The sequence below is a fragment of the Taeniopygia guttata genome, chromosome 37, assembly GCF_048771995.1.
Source record: "Taeniopygia guttata chromosome 37, bTaeGut7.mat, whole genome shotgun sequence".
NCBI lineage: Eukaryota > Metazoa > Chordata > Aves > Passeriformes > Estrildidae > Taeniopygia > Taeniopygia guttata.
Window position 1 is genome coordinate 6,763,683 of NC_133062.1, and position 22,055 is coordinate 6,785,737.

At 55.8% G+C, this 22,055-nt stretch overlaps 1 protein-coding gene across 1 annotated transcript; it reads left to right on the plus strand.

Moving 5' to 3' along the window:
- The first annotated feature begins 13,154 nt into the window (after positions 1-13,154).
- On the plus strand, positions 13,155-14,087 carry LOC116807374 (olfactory receptor 14J1-like). Its single transcript, XM_032745416.3, has one exon. It carries the CDS (start codon positions 13,155-13,157, stop codon positions 14,085-14,087), a length of 933 nt encoding a protein of 310 aa, XP_032601307.3.
- Positions 14,088-22,055: the final 7,968 nt, after the last annotated feature.

Genomic DNA, 22,055 nt, shown 5'->3' on the forward strand with positions numbered 1-22,055 from the left:
AAATCTGGACACATTGGAAGCAACTGGGACCAACTGGAAGGTACTGGAACTGTGCTGAGGGGACTGAGACCACAAATGGGGAAACTGGGTTCATACTGGGAGCGACTGGGACCACACTTTGGGCAACTGCCAGAAACTGGGATCATGCTGGAGGCAACTGGGAGTAACTGGGAAAGACTGCGATCATTCTGAGGTCACCAGAACCTTACTGGGCCAACTGGAATATACTGGGAGTGTCTGTGACCATACTGGGGGGACTGGAACCACACTGGGAACAGCTGGGACCATGCTGGGGACAGCTGGGAGTGAGTGGGACCATGCTGAGTGGGACTGGGACTATTCTAGGGACACCTGGGATCATACTGGGAGGAACTGGGAACAACTGCAACTATTCTGGGAGCAACTGGGATCATACTGGGATCACAGTGGGAGCAGCTGGGTCCATGCTGGGTGAGACTGGGAGGAGCCTGGTCCATGGAGGGTGACTGGAATCATACTGGGATTGACTGGGAGTGGCTGTGAACAACTGGAATCATGCTGAAAGTAACTGGGAGGAATTGGGAGGGACTGGGAGCATGCTGGGAGTGACTGGGATATACTGGGAGAGACTGGGAGCCATAGGGATCATACTGGTGGTTACTGGGGTCATGTTGGCATTGACAGGGAGCAGCTGGGATCACACTGGGGGGCACTGGCATCATACTGGGAGTGACTGGGATCATACTGGGATTACAGTGGGTGCCAAGGGACCCTGACTGGGGGTTACTGGGAGCTGCCAGGCCCATGCTGGGAGCCAAATGCACACACCCTGAGAGCAACTGGGAGCAACTGGGAATGACAGGAGTCATGCAGGTGACAACTGGGATGTACTGGCAGTGACTGGGATAAAACTGGGGGCAGCTGAACCATGCTGAGGTAACTGGGAGTGCCTGGCAAAGACTCTGGGAATGTTCCAGGCAACTGGGATGTACTGGGAGTACCTGAGAACATGCAGGTGGTGACTGGGACCACACTGGGAGCCACTGGGAATGTGCTGGGGGCAACTGGGACCATGCTGGGGGCAAGTGTGAGTGACTGGGGCCCTGCTGGGGCAGACTGGGATCATACTGGACTCATATTGGGATCATACTGGGAGTGACTGGGACTATACTAGGAGCAACTGGGAGAAGTGGGAACACACTGGAGAAAAGTGGGAGCAACTGGGACTTGCTGAGGGCAAATAGCGTCATAATGGGGAATGACTGAGAATGACTGGGCTCATACTGGGAGAAACAGGAATCCTGCAGGGAGTGAGGGGAAGTGACCAGGGTGATACTGGGACTGACTGGGCTCATCCTGGGAGTGCCCAGGAAACTGGAAGCACACAGGGGTAGGAACTGGGCACCTGCTGGGAGCAGCCCCTGGCGGCCCCGGTACCCCCGAACCCCTTTCCCGGCCATGCCGCCCCTCCAGCCCCAGCACCCCCATTGCCGGGTGCCGGCACTGCCAGGGGTCCCCCCTCTCGGGGTCCCCGCTGGGGCTCCTGGGGCTCTCCTCTCTCTGCGCTCCCGCCCAGGGAAGCCGCGGCTCTCCCGGGGCTCCCCAAATCCGGGGTCCCCCCGCCGCTCCCGCCGCTCCCGCGCGGTCCCCACGCGGCCCCGGCAGAGCTCGGAGGGCCCGGCCGGGAAGCCCAACCCGCACCGCGGGGGGACCCGCATCCCCCCGGCCCCGCCGGGGCTCTGCCGCCACCCGCACCGGGACCCCCCAAAAACACCTCCCGGGGACCCCCGATGTCCCCCCGAGGGCAGCTGCGGCTCGGCCTTGGAGCCCCGCCAGCTCCAAACATCCCCCCAAAAACCCCAAACCCAGGGAGCCCCGGGATATTTGGGGCCAGCTCCCCCTGCCCGGGCACCTGCGGGATGGGGCGACGCTCCCGGGGTGCTGCGAGCTCAGGCAGAGCCGGAGCCCCGCGGTTCATCCTCCCCGCTCCTCCTGCTGCTCCCGCTGCCGCTCCGCCTCTTCCTCCCTCCTCCTCCTCCTCCCCGCAGCCACGGGAGGGGCGGGGATAGAGCCGGGACAGGTCGGAACGCAGAGAGGGGTGGGGGGATGCCAGGAGTGACTGGGCTGTACTGGGATCATACTGGGAGCAGCTCCTGGGTGACTGATCCTACTGGGATCATACTGGGATCATACTGGGAGTGAGGAGGAGCAGCGCGGTGGCTCCAGCGCTGGGGCTGGGGGCGCTCCTGGCGGGCGAGGGGGAAGTGGGACCCCGGCACCGGGACCCTGAATCGCCATTGCCGGCACCGGGACCCCCCCTGCTCCCCTTATCCTGCACAGGGACCCCCCTGAATCCCCCATTTCCAGACATCAGGACCCCCTGCTCCCCTTTTCCCTGCTCCCAGCCTCTAGATTTCCCGTGTGCCTGATCCTGGAACGCCTTGGAACACCTTGGACCCCCATTGCTGCCTTTCCCAGCCCCCAGCCCCACCTTTGTGCAAAGCCAGAGACCCTCTGAACTCCCCCTTCCCAAACACCCCGGGTGTTCCCACCCTGGTACCCCTTTTTGGGAGACCCTGGACTCCCCTTTCCTGGGCTCAAGGACCCCTGGAACTCCCTTCTACCTCTCCATCCCTGCCCCCCCATTTCCATGACCCTGAGACCCCCCTGCGCCCCCATTCCTGAGAACCAAGACACCCTTTTACCCCTTTGCCCGGCACTGAGACCCCCCTGCACCCCCTTATCCGGCACCAATTCAACATGTTCCCATCCCCCACCTCTCCCAACCCCCAGCCCCACCCTTTTCCCTGACCTGGGACGTCTGGGCCCCCATTCCTGCCTTTCCCAGCTCCCAGCTCCTCCTTTCCTTACACTCAGGAGCCCTGGCACCCCCTTTCCTGGGCACAGGATTCCCTGGACACCCCATCCCAGCTCTCCCAGTCCCTGCACCCCCTTTCCTTGGCTCTCAGCCCCTGAACCTCCTTCCCAGCTCTGCCATCTCTTCATGTCCCCCTTTTCCTTGGCCTGTGGACCACCCTGGATCCCCAAATCTCCATGTCCCCCTAGTTCTCCACTCCCTGCAGTTCCTGGAAGTGGTGCTGTCAGACCCTGGCCCGGGGGTCCCCCAGTCCTTGATTGTGGGGGACGTGGACGGGACCCCCTGCGAGCGCTGCGGCAGCGAGCGGGGCCGGATGGAGGCACAGAAACCAGGGATGGGGGCGGGAGCTGAGCTGGGATATTGGGATAGCCAGAGCTGGGATATTGGGACAGCCAGAGCTGGGATATTGGGATAACCAGAACTGGGATATTGGGATAGCCAGAGCTGGGATATTGGGACAGCCAGAGCTGGGATATTGGGATAACCAGAGCTGGGATATTGGGATAGCCGGAGCTGGGATATTGGGACAGCCAGACCCAGCTCAAGGACAGGAACTGGCCCGTGGCCGACAGTGAGCTGGAGATGGGGCCGGTACAACCAGAGCAGGGGGAGTGGGGGGAGCCGGGGGCTGGGCTGGGATCTGTGGGAATGGAGGACTCTGAGGGGCTGGGATGGGATCTCTGGGGATGGGAATCCAGGGAGCTCCAAGGGGCTCCCAGGGGCTGGGACACTACTCCATGGGTCTGTTCTCTCCTCGTTCCCAGGTCTCCACACAGTGCAGGGGGTTTCCAGCTGTGACCTCCTGTCCAACAGAGCGTCCATGGATCCCACCAGTACGGCTACGAGGGCTGGGATTTCATCTCCTTCCAGCTGGGATCCAGGAGCTTTGCAGTGTCCAACAGTGCCGTCTGGATATCCCAGAGGTGCTGGGAACACAAAGGGATCATGGTGGAGCAGATGAAGCATTACCTGGGACACACCTGTGTGGAAAGGCCCCCAAAATACATCAGATATGGTCGGGAGGCTCTGGAGCACAAAGGTGGGTGTGGGAAGGGAAGGGCAATTCCTATGGGAATGAGGGATTCAGGAATGGGGGACTTGGGAATGCAGGAATTGCCATGGAATTTCCATGGCCAGATCTCACTCTCATCCCAGTCAGGTGAGAATTCCATGGATGGACCTACTCCCTAACCCACTGCCATGGGAATTCCATGGGGAAATGATTGGAATTGATAACCAATCCAATGAGAGCAGTGCAATGAGAAGTAATCCCTGCTGGGATTCCATGGGACATTGATCCCAATCCTTTGCCCAGGCCGGCTCTGCTGTGCCCGTGGCAGCACCAGGGGAGTGCCCTGTCCCTGCCCTGAGCCCAGCACGAGCCTTTCCTTGGGTGTTCCGTGCCCTGCCCGGGGCAGGAGGGCACTGCTGGAGCGGCTTTGGTGGCCCTGGGCACCCGGCTGGGCTGCAGCCACTGCAGGGGCTCCTGGGGAATGTTCCAGAGCAGAGCTGAAAGCAAACAACAGTTTCTGGAGGGGATTCTGCCCCTGGGCCTGTGCTGGGAGCCCAAGGGCAACAGCCCAAAGTGCTGGGGCTCAGTGTCCCTCGGCCAGGCCGTGTTCCCTGGCTGTGCCCTGTCCCTGTCCCTGTGCCCTGTCCCTCAGCTGTCCCCTGTCCCTCGGCTGTGCTCTGTCCATGCCAACTGTCCCCTGTCCCTGTCCCCTGTCCCTGTCCCCTGTCCCTTGGCTGTCCCCTGTCCCTGTCCCCTGTCCCTGTCTTCTGTCCCTCAGCTGTGCCCTGTCCCTCAGCTCTGTGGGGCCAGGTGTGGCAGCAGGACCTGGGTCAGTTCTGGGGGAGAACAACCCTGAGCCCCAGCTGGGCCAGTTCCCCCAGCTCCCCCCAGGCCACTCCCAGCATGGGCCCTGTGGCTCCCAGTCACCCCCAGTATGGTCCCAGTCACTTCCAGTTATACTCAGTGTGATCCCAGTATCATCCCGGTCACTCCCAGTGTGATCCCAGCATGATCCCAGCATGTTCCCAGGTGTTCCCATTCACCCCTATAATAGTTCCAGGCACTCCCAGTATGGTTCCAGTCCTTCCCAGTATGATCCCAGTATGAACCCAGTCTTGTGCCCACATTCTGTAGGGTTGAGAGGAAGCTGTTCCCTGTGATTCTTTGGGAGTAGAAAGGCTTGTGCGATCAGAATTCCTCATGAAAGGAAAAATTGTGAGTCCGTGCAGCACAGCTGGACTGAGATTTCTTGTCCTGGGTGCACTGTTTGTACTTTTGGAACAACAAAGATTTCCTCTGGGCCATGGAGAGTGTCATCTATAACTAAAATGTCAAAAAAATAACCCCTTTTGGCCCATGCTTTCCTGTGGGAACATGATAAACATCCTTATTATTAAAGTCAATAGACAGAGCAGTTACCAATTGGCACCGTGTTCCCATCTGTATCGCTCTGTGGGTTGGATCCTCTCCATGTGGCCTGGAATCTCCTGGGATGATGCATGGTTGGCTCTGGATGGCTTTTGATTTGTTGCCTTTGCGCGGGGCCTGGCCGCGCTCCACTGGAAGTTTCCTGAACTTTGCTGGTAGCACTGCTGGTTCTGGGGTCTTTGGTAGGTGTTTTGGGGGTTTTGGGTAGGTGACCTGTCCGGACAGTCCTTTATAAAATGTGCAAATTCCCCACAGTGATAGCAGCAGGCCTGGTCTTTGGAAGTTACTGCTGCAACTGCACCAGAAACTCCTTCTGCAATGCCCTTAGCAACGGCTTGGGCCACTGTGTTTTCAGAGGACAAATGACGTGTACAGCTTTCCACCATTTGCTCTCTGGTGGGTTCTGTACCCAAGGGTAGGGCCTCAGAATTGTTTTACATTGTTCATTTGCATTTGATAAGGCAAGCTGGCACAATAGTTCTTTTCTTGCCTCTTGTGCTCTCTATCTGGTTTTCCAGAGCATTTTTAATTCTGTCTACAAACTTGATAAAGCTTTCATCTACTCCTTGTTTAATACTAGAGAAGTGTTGGGTAGGGGTAGAGTCATCTGGGGTAAGGAGCAAGGAGGTTTTTGCTGCAATAGCCAAGTCTTGTAGTGCTGCCTTAAGTAAGGTGTTAGCTTGGTCACAGGGTTTCTGTAAATCCCTTTCTCCAGCCAGCTGCTGGACTGTAAAATCTGGCCTATTTGCATCTTGTGCATAGATGTCTGATAAAGTTTTAAATTGTTTTTTCCAATGCCTTTCCCACAGCATATATTCTGCTGGGGAAAGAAGGCAGTGGGAAATGTTTTTAAGGTCATGAGGTACCAAAATATGTGCTGAAAAGAGCTTCCAGGAATTTCTGAAAATTTCTGAACTTCTACCCTATTCTTTGGCTATATTTCATAGTTGCACCAGTTCTTTATTTGTGTTAGGTTCCCACGTTGTTTCAGTGGTCCCCCCTCTTTTCCCCTTGATATAAATTGCTGGGAAGGCAGAAATTCTCTGAGCTAGTTCCCAATCCCCTGCCCAAGTCGCTTCCATTTTGATTAGAGCCCATGGATCAATGTCCTCTGTGTCCCTATCAGACTCACTGTGCTCAGATGAGGAGTGAGAGCGAGCAGGAGGTGCACTACGCTTTGTTGGGCGTGTTGGAGCGAGGGTTGGCAGGGGTGTGGGGGGCTGGACAGAGTGTGAGGGGGCAGCTGGCTGGGCTTGGCTAGAGGGAGGCAGCAGTGGAGCGGCAATGGCAGCGCCACTGTGGCACAGCCTGCGCAGGGCTGAGGTGCGTGGGGAAGTGGGGTGCCCCCGTGGGGGTCTCGGAGGTGCCGCTCGGGGGGCGCTGAGGGTGGGTGGGTGGGTGCAGCGCTTGGGGATGAGGGCAAGGGAGGAGCGGGGCAGAGGAGGCGGTGGGGCTGGGGGAGCTGCTGCCATCACGGCGGGGCTGCGGCGGGCAGGCAGGCAGGGATGGGAGCGGGCTGGGGAGAGCCGCAGCGGGGCTGGGAGGCACGGCTGCAGGGCTGGGGGAGTCACGGGGGCTGCGCGGAGGTTTTGGGGTGAGGCAGGGCGTTCCCGATGGAAACCGACACAGGTACAGCCCAACACTGAGCGGGGCACGGGGCGCGCAGCGCGCCGCGTGTTGCGGGACCGCGGAGCGGAATCCGCGCTCGCCGCGTCCGAGGGGGAGCGAGGGATGGGTGGGCTCCACGGACCCCGCGGGTGGGTGGGGTGGTACAATGTCTGTGTTCCCCGTCCCAGGGACTGAGAGAGGAATGTTATCTGGCAAATTAGCATTTGAAGGGACAGTGTCTGTTGAGAAAGATAAGGGTGGAATTTCCTCAGCAGAAGGAAGCTGCAGAGAATTTGTCTTTCCGACTGCTTTAGTAATTGAGTGAAATCGAGGTAGAAACTTAGTTACAGAAAAGTTTTCATTAATCTGGAAAGTGTATATTCTTGTCCCTACTGTGTCCCAAAAAGAATCCAAACCAATAGTGTGTCTGTTAGTATCTGGAAACTGGAAAACAATCTATTCTATAACTTTTTTTCTAGTTAGTTTTTGAAAGATTGCCTTTAGAGAAAGAAAAGCTGTTAGCAGATAGGATTTCTAGGATTTGTAAATATAAGTCTCTCTCATTCTGGTATCATTTTAATTTACTCGATTTTGCTCCCATTTCAGTATCGCTCCCTTTCCCCGCCCCAAGCAGTAAAAAGAAAAAAAAAAAAAAAAAAAGAAAGAAAAACTAAAAAGGGACCCAAAATAAAAGCACGCAAAAAGGCTGTTTTAAACTTACACGTCTTCAGCCGAATGTGGGTCAAGGAACTGCTGGGTGAGTGGTCTGCCGTCCAACGTCCAACTCCTGAAGATTTCATCCCAGATGGCAATATACAGGTTCATCAGATGCCTCTTCAGATAACTTGTTCTGTAACAGAGAAGTTACCTTCAAGGGGCCATCGCCGCCTGAGGCAGTGACAATTCATGAGGAATGCTGCTCTCAGGGGTGCCAGGATGCCAGTGCTCCCTTCGGGTGGCCACATAATGCAACCTGGGGTCCCAGGGATCCATCCAACCTGGGCTGCCATAGGTGTCTCAGATAGCGCTGGGCTGATAGGCTCAGCCTGTCCAGGAATGCTGTATGCAGTTCCAAAGTAGTGTTCTTTAATTTCAGCTCCTGTGAAGGTGGCAGTGACAGCTTTTCTGCTGAAATGGACAGAAATGGGCATTTATATAGGGCACCAGTATGCTGGAAATTGTCCAGTCGCCAGAGTTGAGGAGAATACACCAATACCCTTACAGAGAGATAAGAAGGGTCTGAATGCAGAAGAGGGGCTTCTTTGGTCCTGTCACCGTGACTTAGGCATTTCTTATCTTAGGTGAGTGACTGCCAGGGAGGCCTTGCAGGGCCTCTGACTGCTACAGTGACACTGCAGAACCTCATGGAACCATGGGTCAGTTGTGACAATGCAGGTCCAAGGACACCACGGTGACACTACGGAACCTCATGGAACCAAGGGGCCATTGTGACACTGTGCTGCCTCATGGAATCAAGAAGACCAATTTCCTTGTCATCTGGTGGTCACCTCTTGTCTCCCCCTGAAACACTGGGGCTATATTCCTCCATTCCTATGGAAAAGAACTGGTCCTCATGTCCAAGAACCATGGCCAAAATTAGAATTGGCCACCGAGTCCCGCTGGGGTCACGGAACCATCTGCAGCCCCGGGCAGATATTGACTCTGGCAGTGCTGCCATCCTCCCTCCAGTGAGAGAAAAGGACACAGGGCAGGCACACAGAGGAGCAACATGAAGACACCGAGGTCAATGAAGAGGAAGTTGAGTCCCAGATCGGAGGGATGAGGAGATGCCTTGATCTTGGGGTTGAAATCCTCTGGTAAAGCTATGGAGAAGGATGTCATTGATACATCAGACTCTCTTTTTCCCTATAAGGCATTGAAAAGTATGGGGAGATGACTTGTTTCTGCAAAGGCCTCCATGCAAAAGTAAGCAAATGTTGAAGTAGCTGAGATCCCATGAGAAGTTTGAACAGAGAAAGAGAGCAGAGTGATGAGACCCTGTGCCCTCAGGGAGAGAAGAAGACCTCTGTTCCCAGAGATGATTTCAGAAGCAGTTGAAGAGAACCTCTGGTCTTGAACAACTCATCTTTAAACTAATACCCCATAAGCTGACATGGCCCATAAACACAGCTGTGGGAAAAGCTGTGAAAAAATGGCAGGGATTTCACTATTACACTTTTTCCGAGTGGCTGCTATTCATGGAACTTGAGAGCCACAAGAGAACTGTTTCCTTATGGAGAAGACTCCATAGCAAGAAAAAGATTGACTCCTCTCCCTAAGTGAAGTGAAGAAGGACTATTCTAGAGGTGGTAAACTGACTGAAAATTTTAGGTTTTGTCTCCTTACGTTGTCAATAACGAAGAAAAAGTTGTGGCGAGAAGAAGAGTGTTCTGAAAGTTTTGTCCTGATTCTTATTACTCTTTCTTTTAGTTACTACTAATAAACTTTTCTTTATGCTGTTTTAAACTTTTGATCCCACTTTGCCTTTCTCCTTATCCTACCTCACAGCAGGAAATTAGTAACTATATTATTTTGTGTGCGCTGGTAATTAGACATCACTAAACCCACCACACTAATTGATGCATTGCCCAAGGAATCTCAAATTGATGAACCAAAACCACTACAGAAACTTCCTGATGAACTGCACGAGAGCAGAGGGAAATCAAGGCAGAGCCATGGTTTGTCAGAACTTCCTTGATCCTAATGTGCCCCATGGTGCATTTGGAGCTGAGCCCTGGAACCTCAGGGCCTGAGAGGAGATTGCACAAACCTGTCCAGGAGTTAAAATCAAGAGCAAACACCCAAAATGTCTCAATGCATTCATGGGTCCCACTGAGGTCCATCCCCAACAAAGGCTCCTTATGGACTCTTTGGAGGAGAGAACTGGAGACCAGGATGGCACAAAAACCTCTCAGAGACTCAAAACAGCACAAAAACCTCTCAGTGTGGAAAGGAAAATCCAAAGTACATGAAAAAAGTTGAGTATCTCAAAGTATTAATGAACTCCACCGAGTGTCAGTACAAAGCTCTCAAGGGACTCGTTAAAGCAGATAATTGGGGCCATGATTGCACAAACCTCGCACAGAGTCTGGATCAAAAGGGAAACACCAAGTACCTTAAAAGAACTGAAGTACCTTGAAGCATTAATGAGCCCCACTGAGTGTTGTTATCGACAAAGTCTCTCCAGGGACTAATTACAGCAGATAATTGGAGGCCAGGATTGAACAAAGCTCTCAGACACTCCAAGGCAAAAGCAAAAGCCAAAGTCCTTTGAAGAACTTTCAGTCCCTGGGAGCATGAAGGAGCCCCCAGGGCCATTCCTGACCAAGGCTCCCCAGGGACTCCTTCCAGCAGATCCTTGAGGCCACTGGGATGTGGGGTAGGGGGGGATGCTGAGGGCAGGACCAGGGGGTGACAGTGCCCAGCCTGGCTGGGGCTGTGCCAGGAGGCCCCAGGGCCTCAGGACAAGGTGTCTCCTCCCAGCCCTTGGTGGCACAGACCCTGCTGTGCCCCAGGGCACCAAGACTTGGCTTCTCTTTGTCCCCACCTGCCATCAGTGCCTCCAGTTCTCTGCTCTGCCTGGGGCCTGGGGACACTTTCTCAGTCTTGTCCCTCAGTGGGACCCATTAAAAGTCCAAGAAACTTTGGAGTTGGATTCTGACTTGGAGTTCTGGAGAGGTTTCTGCAGCTCCCTCTCAGGGCCTGATGTTCAGGGCCTGAGCACAAAGCCCCAGAGAGTCATTAAAGTCCTTGTGCTGTGTCTGTGCTGCTGAGCTGGGCCGGGCTCCTGGCACAGAGGGTGATCCTGGTAACCAAGCAGAGCTTCAAAAGCACATTTCTCTTGCTGAGCAGCTCTTCTCCCAGCCCAGCAGGGCTGGGGCACTGCCTGCAGCCAGCCCGGGCACAGCACAGAGGCACAGAGAGCTTCAATCAGTCAGGGCTGGGAAGGGGCTGAGAAGTGCCTGGGGCAGAATCACTGCCAGCCCTTGGCACAGGAACCTCTGGCTGCAGGACAATGCAGCTGCAGCTCCTGGAGAGATCTCCTAAAGCTGGAACATCCCAATGCCCACAGACCCTGTGAGTGCATTCTCTGCTCATCTCCTGTGCAGAGCAGCCAGGGCTGCCCAGGGCTGTCCTGCAGAGCAGGGTCCTGCAGCCCAGGGCGCTGTGCTGGGCCAGGACTCTGCTGCCTGCCAGGGACAGCTCTCAGCCGGCCCTGGAGCTGCTCCCAGCGCTGGCCAGGAGCTGTGGGGGGAAGGAGCCGCCCTGAGCAGGGCAGGTGCTGCTGCTGAGAGGGGCTGGGTGGGGCAGGGCTGCTCCCAGCTCCAGACCAGCCTGGGCACAGCTCCGGAGGGCACTTCCCAAAGAAGGTAAGCCTGGGATTGCTGTAAAGGTCAGGAGCTTTCCTGAGAGTGTTTTCAATTTCCTGCTTGGAGCAGGGTGGAAATGTTGGGGTGATGACAAAATGATTTTTGCTTTTCATATATTTGTCATATATTCACAGTTCTGTAAATTACTATGATATAGTTATAAAACTATAATCCTTACCTAGCTCTATTAAACTTTTAATTAACTATTTTAAACTACCATTATATAGTTAACATAATTATAATCCTTAATTAACTCTAGTACATTTCCTAACCTTTCTCTTAGATTTTAGAACAATAAGCTACTGTCTAAATACCTTCCTGAAATTCTGTATAGTCTTATTATCAGGAAGAGGACCTACAAGAAGAACATTTTGGTTTTTGAATGTGAGCAGTGATAAGAAAAAGCTGGGCAAAGAAATCCTTGGACCTACTCCAATGGGTTGAGCCAGGAGTGTGTAACTGGAGCAACTGAATCTCCTATAGGACGTTCCTGTTAAATATCCTAATTAATCAACCGTAATGAATTGCTGAAATCAGGGTTTGATTGTTCCTCATCCCCACTGGGACACCTGGAAGCTTCAAATAAAGGTCTGGTTTTTCCTTTATTGTTTTAACACTGTTGCAAGGAGGATTTTTTTCTTTTTTGGTTTTAAAGAACAGGGGGATGAGAGAAGCAGAACAGGAATTGTAATCCCAGAGTCACAGAACATTCTGAATTGAAAGGGACACACAGGATCATCAAAGGAATGTTTGAACATTTACAGAGAGTCCAGAACTGTGACTTTGGGTGGTCAGTCTCTCTGCTGGGAGCCTCCCAAAGGGCCTTCAGCCCCTCCTCAGCCCTGGACAGCAGCAGCATCACCTCTGCAGGGCCCAGCAGGGCTCTCCTGAGCTGCCCTTGCCCAGCTGCACACAGAGCCTGCCCCAGCCAGGGCCCTGCACACAGGCAGGTTTCTGTAGGGCCGGGCCGAGGGCACACAGGGTGGGATGGGCTCTGTGAGCGCTGGCAGGGACAAGGCACCTCTCAGGAGGGGATGTCCAGGCCCAGGGAGATGCTCAGGATAGCAGAGGGGACTGAGCAGAGCAGTGCTGGGGCAGGAGGGCACTGTTGGTGTGTGGGAGGTGCCGGGCACAGCAGGGCACGGGAACACTGTCCTGAGTGCCCGGCTGCCTCTGCCCTCTCAGGCACAGCACCACAACATCTTTTTTTTTTCTGCACTCCCCGGATATTGTCACTGTTATCTGGGGCTCCCAGGGAGGCTCTGGCATTTGCTGCAGGTGAGTCAGGCACTGCCCTTGGCATTCCTGCTAGGCAGGGGTGTCCATGGGAATGGGGTGTCCAAGCTTCCCTGGGACCTTTGGGGCTCTGGGCAAAGAAGTCCATGGGAAAGTGGAATGAACTGAGCCCCTCCCTGAGATCCCCCCATGGGCACAGCCAGGGATCTCCTTGCTGTGCCCTTTCCAAGCTCTGAGTTGCCCTCCTGGGTGGAGATCTGTGCCAGAGCCTCTGGGGGCTCCCTGAATGTCCCATGTGGAATTGCAGAGATGCCACAGCTGAGGAAATGCTGATGGGTTGGCCAAGGGAGCCGTGAATGTCCTTGGCACAAGGGGGTGCTGAGACCTTGCCCAGAGATTTTTGGAGAGGGTGAGACATTCAGGGATCCCTCTGCTCTGGGCAAGGTCTGGTTTATCTCAGGGTGAGCCAGAAGTGTGATTGTGCTCTGATTGCAGACAAAGGTTTTCCCAAAGCAGGCAAAAGCATGGAGGAGTCCCAGCAGGACAGTCTGCAGGGAATGGCCCAGGTTTGGCTCCAAGCAGCCTCTCCTGACTTGTCCCTGTCCTTTCTCCATGACCAGGTGCCCATGTGCAGCCACAGCAAATGTCCAACAGCAGCTCCATCAGCCACTTCCTCCTGCTGGCACTGGCAGACACGCGGCAGCTGCAGCTCCTGCACTTCTGCCTCTTCCTGGGCATCTCCCTGGCTGCCCTCCTGGGCAACGGCCTCATCATCAGCGCCGTAGCCTGCGGCCACCACCTGCACACGCCCATGTTCTTCTTCCTGCTCAACCTGGCCCTCAGCGACCTGGGCTCCATCTGTGCCATTGTCCCCAAAGCCATACACAATTCCCTCTGGGACACCAGGAACATCTCCTACACTGGATGTGCTGCACAGCTCTTTTTCTTTCTCTTCTTCATCTCAGCAGAGTTTTGCCTCCTGACCATCATGTGCTACGACCGCTACGTGTCCATCTGCAAACCCCTGCACTACGAGACCCTCCTGGGCAGCAGAGCTTGTGCCCACATGGCAGTAGCTTCCTGGGCCAGTGCCTTTCTCAATGCTCTGCTGCACACAGCCAATACATTTTCCCTGCCCCTGTGCCATGGCAATGCCCTGGGCCAGTTCTTCTGTGAAATCCCACAGATCCTCAAGCTCTCTTGCTCCAAATCCTATCACAGGGAACTTGGGCTCATTGCTGTTACTGCCTGTTTAGGACTTGGCTGTTTTGTGTTCATTGTTTTCTCCTATGTGCAGATCTTCAGGGCTGTGCTGAGGATCCCCTCTGAGCAGGGACGGCACAAAGCCTTTTCCACCTGCCTCCCTCACCTGGTTGTGGTCTCTCTGTTTGTCAGCACTGTAATATTTGCCTACCTGAAGCCCCCCTCGATGTCGTCCCCATCCCTGGATCTGGCCCTGTCAGTTCTGTACTCAGTGGTGCCTCCAGCCCTGAACCCCCTCATCTACAGCCTGAGGAACCAGGAGCTCAAGGCTGCAGTGTGGACACTGATGACTGGATGGTTTTGGAAACATTAAACTGCTGGCCAATTTCTGCAAATCACTTGCAATAAACGTCATCTTTGATACTTCTTTTTGGTTTCATTTTGGAGGTTCTTTTTGTTTGTAATAGACATTTAATATTGTCCTCAAAAAATGTCATTGCTTGTGCCATTTCTCACTTTGTTTCATTCCACCTTCCCTGCGGCTACAGACTGTGTCAATGAGGGCCTGCACTCTCAGTGACTTTAAAGGAACTAAAGGATATCCCAGCAGAGTTTTCTGCAGAGATGCCCTTTTGTTGCCTTCTCTGGAGCTGCAGCAGCAATGTCTGTGTGCAGAGCTGGGGCAGATCAGTGCTGGCACAGCAGCTGTGCCCAGGAGCAGCAGCACTTGGTGCTGCCAGTGCTGCTCCCGTGGCCCTGCCCCGCTGCCCTGGTGGCCCTGGTGCTGCTGCAGGGCCTGAGTGCTCTCGGGGCCGGGCACAGTCCTGGGGGTGGCAGTGCCGGGGCTGCAGCAGGGACAGGCCATGGGCACTGCTGGGGCAGCGCTGACACCTCAGGCCAGGGCCTGGGGGCTCCAGGCTCCTTGCCCAGGCTCTCTCAAGAACATGGCCAGGCCAATGCTCAGCACAGAAAACCCCCGTGAGCAGCCCCAGGCTGGCTGTGGTCAGGCTGGGGGCAAACAGCACGGCTGGTGCTCTGCAAGGGCCCTGGGGGAGACAGGAAGGAGCAGCAGAGCAGGGGCTGATCCATCCCCAGTGCGCTGCACAGGGCAGCGTCCCAGAACACCCTCATGGAGCTGCCAACAACATCCCCCCTCTGCAGCCCTGGCCTCTCCCCCAGCTCACAGAGGTGCCGCATCCTTGCAGGCACAGACACGGCAGCACTGGCTCAGCAGCCCCTGTTTGCACTGCACACAGCAGGCGGGAGCACCCCCATGCTGCTGCTGTGGGGACATGAACCTGAGGGAGCACAAATGCCATCAGCCCCTGGGGCCAGGAACGGCTGGGGGATGCCAGGGAAACCACTCAGCTTTGTTCTGGCCTCTGCAGTCAGCCAGAAAGTTTGTTCCCATCAGGTGGGAGTTTCTGTCCTGTGGTAGGTAAGGGACAGGCGAACGGAAGATTTCGGGGTGTGACGGAAAGATAGACCCATCCCCCTCTCTGCCTCTCTTCCCCACTTATCTATTAACTCCAGAAACCTCAGAGGAATGCAGCCACACCGGCCCAAGTAAAATTCCACTACCCACTATCCCCTGGGACCCCCAGCCCCCCTCTGACGGAGCAAAGTCTCCCAAGACTATTTAAACCCATGAGATAAGATAATAAACGCTTTCGACCGTCCACCACATTGGTGTCAGCGTGTGTCGTTAGTCCGAGTAGCCCGGGTGAGGCCGGGCTGCCGTGCTGTCTTCTTGTAACCAGGTCGCCGTTGTCTCTCATAAAGGCAACATATCTGGTGCCGAAGCCCGGGACAAAAGAAGAAAAATTTGCCCGGTGGACGGGATTCACCTGGACAGAAGCAGCGGCCAGGATGGTCGGACCGTACCCAGGCGTAAGGGGAGACGTCCCCTAGGATCTGCGGGCGTCATGGACGCAATGGCAAGGATCGTGAGTGCTATGTATTCGCAGTGGGGTATTGGGTGTAAGCTCAAGGATTTTCATCTTGCCGTAGCGAGATTGCTTGAGCTAGGGGCAATAGAGCGCCCCGTGGATGTATTACATCCGGAAATATGGGACAAATGCACTGCCGCGCTAGCCGAGGACACAAAATCCTCCGGCAGCGGCAGAAATCTTAAAGCGTGGGGCAGAGTAGAAAAAGCCCTACGCAAAGCGATAGAAGAGCAGGAGACATGGACCGCGGCGCGCACGTGTTTATTAGTTACTCCCAAGCTCGGTGTGGGGGCGGGGACGCAGACTGCCCCTGAGAGCGATCTGCCCGGCAGCGGGGACCCGGGAGGGCTCAGCGCGACACCCCCTCCCCCAGATCAGAGCCCACCCCCCCCCGCAGGAACCCCCCGCGACACCCCCGCCGCCGAAAATCCCCAAAAACCCCCCCCCGCTCATATCCCCTGAGAGACCGCAAATTCCTCCGAGCCGCCGCTGCCGCCCGCCCGCGATCCGATGCCGGAGACGCAAAAGCACGCGGAGCGCTTCTGGCAAGGGCTGCTAAAAGAAGCCCGAGCCGCCGAAACCGCGGCTTGGGAAGACGGGGTGGCCACGCCGCCTCCCTACCCGTTTGAACATGGCGCCGGGAGCGACGGGGAGGGGCGGGGCTCGGGCGGTCCCGGCGCGAACACCTGGGGGGAGCGCGACCTCGGGTATGCGCGCGCGCGGGAGAAAGGGGCGGAGAGCGGCACGGAGCGCGGAACCAACCAGCAGCTCCGCCCGAAGCTGCCACCGTATAAGGGAAAAACCACCCCCCGCGGTAGGCGCGGCGAGCCGGGGGGGCGGGAGCGGCGCCACCCCTACGGGGAGGAGCGAGCTCGGGGCCGAACAAAACGGCGCGGAGCCCCGGAAGTGCACTGGCACTCATTTTCCGGCTCAGAGACCAGCAACAGCTCCACCAGCTCAGAGGAGCTGCTGGAAGCTAGCGATGGCTCCGATTCAGACGAAACGGAACCGGCACGGCTTGAAACAAAGCCGAGTAAAGCTCTAAGCCGCGCCAAAAAACAACTACAATACGAATCAGCCCAGTTTACTGACTGGGGGAAAATAAAGATAGCTTGTGCTGAATGGTCCCCGGCGGCCACCATACAAGCCTTCCCGGTAAGGCTTACCGGTCCGGAAGGGAACCAACAAAGGGTATATACCCCGATAAACCCAAAGGATATACAGTCAATTGTCAAAGCCATTGCAGAAAAGGGGATCAACTCGGCTATATAGTTACTACATTAATCGATGGTCTTTTTAGCAACGATGACTTGCTTCCCTTTGATATCGAACGGATAGGGCGTATGATACTGGACGGGGCGGGAATGATCGTCTTTAGGCAGGAATGGGAGGATAATTGTAGAAAGCAGCTAGCCCAGGCATCCGGCGCGCGGCAGCCCCTGCACAGATCGAGCTTATCCAGACTGATAGGAAAGCATGATGATATGATCACGCCACAACAGCAAGCTGCACAGATGCAGGCTGAGGAGGTCAGAGCGACCACTCGGGCTTCTAGAGAGGCTATCCGTGCAGCCTCCCGAGTCGTGGCCAAGCCGGCACCGGGTCCACCGTGAGGCAGGCAGAGAGCGAAAGCTTCACACAGTTCGTAGATCGCCTGCAGGCAGCGATAGACTCCTCCACCCTGCCGGCAGAGGCAAGGGGCCCCGTGGTGGCCAACTGCCTGCGCCAGCAGTGCAACTCTATTACCAAGGATATTTTACGCTCCCTGCCAGCCGAAGCTAGCCTGGCTGACATGATCAGACACGTAGTTAGGGAGGAACACCTGACGCCCATTCAGGCAGCCGTCCACACCCTGACCAATGCCATGGCGTGTTTCAAGTGCGGGGAGGCGGGTCACATCGCGGTGAGCTGCCCACAGCCGGCACGGCGGCCCGCCGCAGCGCCTCCGCCCCAAACACGCCCGCGGGGATCCTGCTGGGGCTGCGGGAGGAAGGGACATCTGGCTAGGGAATGCAGGTCCCGGCTCCAGGGAAACGGAAAGGGGAGGGGGCCCGCGGGCCGCACCCAGCCTCCTCCCGCTGCGAATATGAGGCGGCCCATCCATGCCAACCCCCAATGGGGCGGGGAGCCCTCGTACCCCATTCTCCCACAGGAAGCAGCCAACTTCATACCCCTGCCAGCGAGTATCACGGCACAGCCTGAGGCGCCTTCGTACCCACCGCCACCGCAAGCAGCACCTATACCACAGGGTCAACAGGGGGCAGTCCAGGTCGGGACAACCCCTGGGTGGCCCTGGCCCTAAAAATAGGGAAGGAACCCCCGAAAATTTGGGGGACATGCCGCCTCTATGATAGTCGGGACCCCCATGTAATAGGGCTTCAGTTTTGGGCGGACACAGGAGCAGACTGCACAATCCTACCCCAAGCCCTATGGCCCCGACACTGGCAGTACAAGGAAGTCCCCCCAGTGAACGGGGTGGGAGGGTTGTCCCGAGCTTGGAAAAGCACCCAATTGGTAGCTATAACGCTCCATACAAAGAAAGGACCAGAACAAACAGTAGCAATCCACCCCTATATCTTGCAAAACTCCCCACCCCTGATAGGAAGGGACGTCCTCGCCATGCTAGGAGTCAGGATTACAAATTTATGATGAGGGCCACTGCTGTACACCCACTGCTACCAATCAAACTGACTTGGAAATCACCAGACCCCGTATGGGTTGAGCAGTGGCCCCTGTCAAAGCCTCGAATGACAGCCTTGCTGGAACTGGTCGACTGCGAGCTACAAAAAGGCCACATCGAACCCTCCACCAGCCCGTGGAACACCCCTGTGTTTGTAATCCCCAAGAGATCAGGAGAAGGCTACCGCCTCATCCACGACCTGAGGGAAGTGAACAAGACAATTCAGCCCATGGGTCCAGTTCAGACACTACTGCCCGCAAACTCAGCCATCCCCAAAGGGCAGCCGTGCGCAGTGCTGGACATCAAAGACTGTTTCTTTTCAATACCCCTGCATGCCGAGGACAAAGAACGGTTCGCCTTCTCCATCGTGTTCCCGAACGGCGAGCGACCTAACCTCCGCTTCCAATGGAAGGTGCTACCTCAAGGCCTTGTGGACAGCCCGACCATATGCCAGATCACCGTGGACAGGGCACTGATGCCAGTCCGACACTCCCACCCTGCTGCGACCATCATTCAGTACATGGACGACATCCTCGTCGCCGCACCATCGGCAGGCCAAGTGGATCACCTAGTGTCCACGATCACGGAAACCCTCCAGGCCAACGGCTTCAAGATCGCGAACACGAAGATCAAGAGAGGACCGTGCGTGACCTTCCTGGGAGTGGGGATCACAAACTCTTACGTGACCCCACCCAAGATAAAAGTCCGCCGAGACATCAAGACCCTCCACGACATGCAGCGACTCGTAGGATCTCTGCAGTGGCTCCGCAACATCATCCTAGTTCCGCCAGAGGTCATGGACCCCCTGTATGACCTCCTGAAAGGAAGACACCCGTGGGACCCCAAGGAGCTGACGTCGCAAGCAACAAAATCCCTCGACTTCATCGAACGCCAGATGTCCACTAGCCTGCTTGCCAGGTGGAACCCGGGCGTACCACTGGACTTATACGTCCACTTCACGCAGAAGGGAGGAGTAGGAGCACTTGCCCAAGGACCTTCCGAAAAATCCCAGCCGATTCAGTGGGTGGTCCTCGGAAGACCGACTCACGCGTTCTCCCCAGGAGTTGAGTGCGTTGCTAACCTCATCACGAAAGGCAGGAGACTCGCCCTGAGACACCTGGGAACCGAGCCGGCAAGGATCCACCTCCCCTTTCGCAAGCGACCGACCACGGAGTCAACTGCAATATCGGAGCACCTGGCCCTCGCTCTCACCGGCTTTGGAGGAGAGATCTCCTACGCCACCAAACCACCCTGGACCCAGCTACTGACCATCGTCGACATAGATGTGCCACCGAAGGTCATGGACCGACCGCAACCAGGACCAACGGTCTTTACAGACGCCTCCTCCATGACTTCTACCGCAGCAGCAGTGTGGCAGGCAGGAGAAACATGGCATTGTGTCAAAACGTGCGACCCCACGCTGTCAGTGCAACAGCTGGAAGCAGCAGCAGTGGTCTTGGCATGCGGACTTTTCCAGGACGAACACCTCAACATCGTGACAGACTCTATATTCGTGGCAAAGCTCTGCCTAGCCATGTCAAGACCAGGTGTGTCAACATCCACAACGGCCTCCATGCTTGAAGAGGCACTCTCCTCACGCCAGGGCACCGTGTCCGTCATCCACGTCAACAGCCATAACCCAGTCAAGGGCTTCTTCCAGACTGGCAACGACAAAGCAGATGCCGCAGCGAAGGGAGTGTGGACACTGCAGGAAGCTCGTCAGCTGCACGAGTCACTCCACATAGGGGCCAAAGCACTGGCAAAAAGATGTGGGATCTCGACAGCAGACGCGAGGCACGTAGTGGCCACCTGCCCTCACTGCCAGAAGTCACCCCTATGGACCGGTGGAGTCAACCCGAGAGGCCTCAAGGCATCAGAAATCTGGCAGTCAGACTTCACCCTCTGCGAACTGCTGAAGCCCCGAGCATGGCTTGCAGTGACAGTGGACACCTACAGCGGAGTGATCATAGCGACACAGCATCTCAAACCCAACTCGAAGGCCACGATCCAGCACTGGCTGACAGTTATGGCATGGCTTGGTATCCCCAAACAAATTAAAACTGACAATGCTTCCAATTTTATCTCTAAATCAGTGCGAGAATTCGCCTCAGTGTGGGGTATCACCTTAGCACAGGGAATCCCATATAACAGCACCGGACAGGCCATTGTCGAGCGAGCAAATCAGACCCTAAAAGCCAAGTTAGAAGTGTTGGCAAAGGCAGAGGGCTTTGCCAATTCCATCCCCTCAGGAGACCACACGCGCATGCTAGCAACCGCGCTGCTAGCACTGAACCAATTCCCTAGGGGAGATGAAGCAAACAGTCCCATTCGAAAACACTGGGCCACCCAGACACTAGAGGAGGGCCCACAGGTCATGGTCAAAAACGAGCTAGGCGAGTGGGAACGGGGCTGGAGACTGGTGCTTACGGGACGGGGGTACGCGGCAGTTAAAAAGGAGGGCAAGATCAGGTGGTGTCCACTCAGGTCAATCAAACCTGACCTTAAGAATGAAACTAATGGAAAACTGTGAGTTTTCGTTCGCAGGACACGCTCGTGGACCGTCCCCGCGACACACACACACCTGCTCCAGAGAGAGATAACGGACCACCAAGCCACCAGACAGAGCCTGAGCGTCCCACGGTGGTGAGACCCAGACATGTGCAGTGTCTCTGTGCAATCCTGCTGATGGGGTTTGTGGCCGGGGGGCAAGCCGATCCAGGCCACTACCCTCACCAGCCGTTCAGATGGGTCATGCAACATCTCTCAAGCGACAAGGTGTTCAAAGAGGTCACCACCGCAAACGCTCCATCCTTCGTATTCCACATAGCCGATCTGTTTCCAGGGCAACCGAAAATACGGCCCTCAAGCCCACACATCATACTCATGTACATATCCTATTGGTGCCCAGCGTCCAACCCAGGGAAAAGGTACTGTGACTACCCGGGATGGGGACATTGTGGGTATTGGGGTTGCGAAACCATTGTTACAGATGCCAGACCATGGGCAGACGGGTGGCAACCACAGGAGCCCGACAAATTCTTACAGTTCACCTGGGCACCCTTTGGCTGCGGAGACCACACTGCACAGCCTAGACAACGGGCATGCGTAAGTTATAACATGACTGTCCTACAGCCAGATCACCCTAGCTGGGCCACGGGTAGAACATGGACAGTGGTCCTCAAAGGACCGAGGAGGTGGGTGAATGTGAGAATTATCAGGCTCCAGCCGCCAACGCCTCGACCAGTGGGACCCAACAAAATTATCAGGAATGTGCTGAGAGGGAAAAACACAACCCACCTCAAAACCCTGACCCCAAAAGCCACTGACACCCCGACCAGCCTTGCAGATACCCCCCAGATAGGCCGCATGGCTGAGTCAGACCCAAACCCAATCTTTCGTATGCTAGAAGCTACCTTTTTAACCCTAAACGAAACCAAACCGAACCTAACTAACTCCTGTTGGCTTTGCTATGATATCAAACCCCCTTTTTATGAAGGCATTGCTTTGGACACCCCCTTCAGTTACTCCTCGGCCAGCGCCCCCCACCAGTGCCGATGGGACACTCCCCGCAGAGGAATCACCCTGAGTCAAATCACAGGACAGGGCAGATGTTTTGGGAATGCAACCTTAGCGAAGCAGAAAGGCAACTTCTGCACTAAAGTTGTCAAACCTAACAGAAAAACTAGCAAGTGGGTGATCCCATCTGCGTCTG

Coding starts and splice junctions, on each gene's coding strand:
- LOC116807374 (XM_032745416.3), top strand. CDS start 13,155: ATGTCCAACAGCAGCTCCATCAGCCACTTCCTCCTGCTGGCACTGGCA.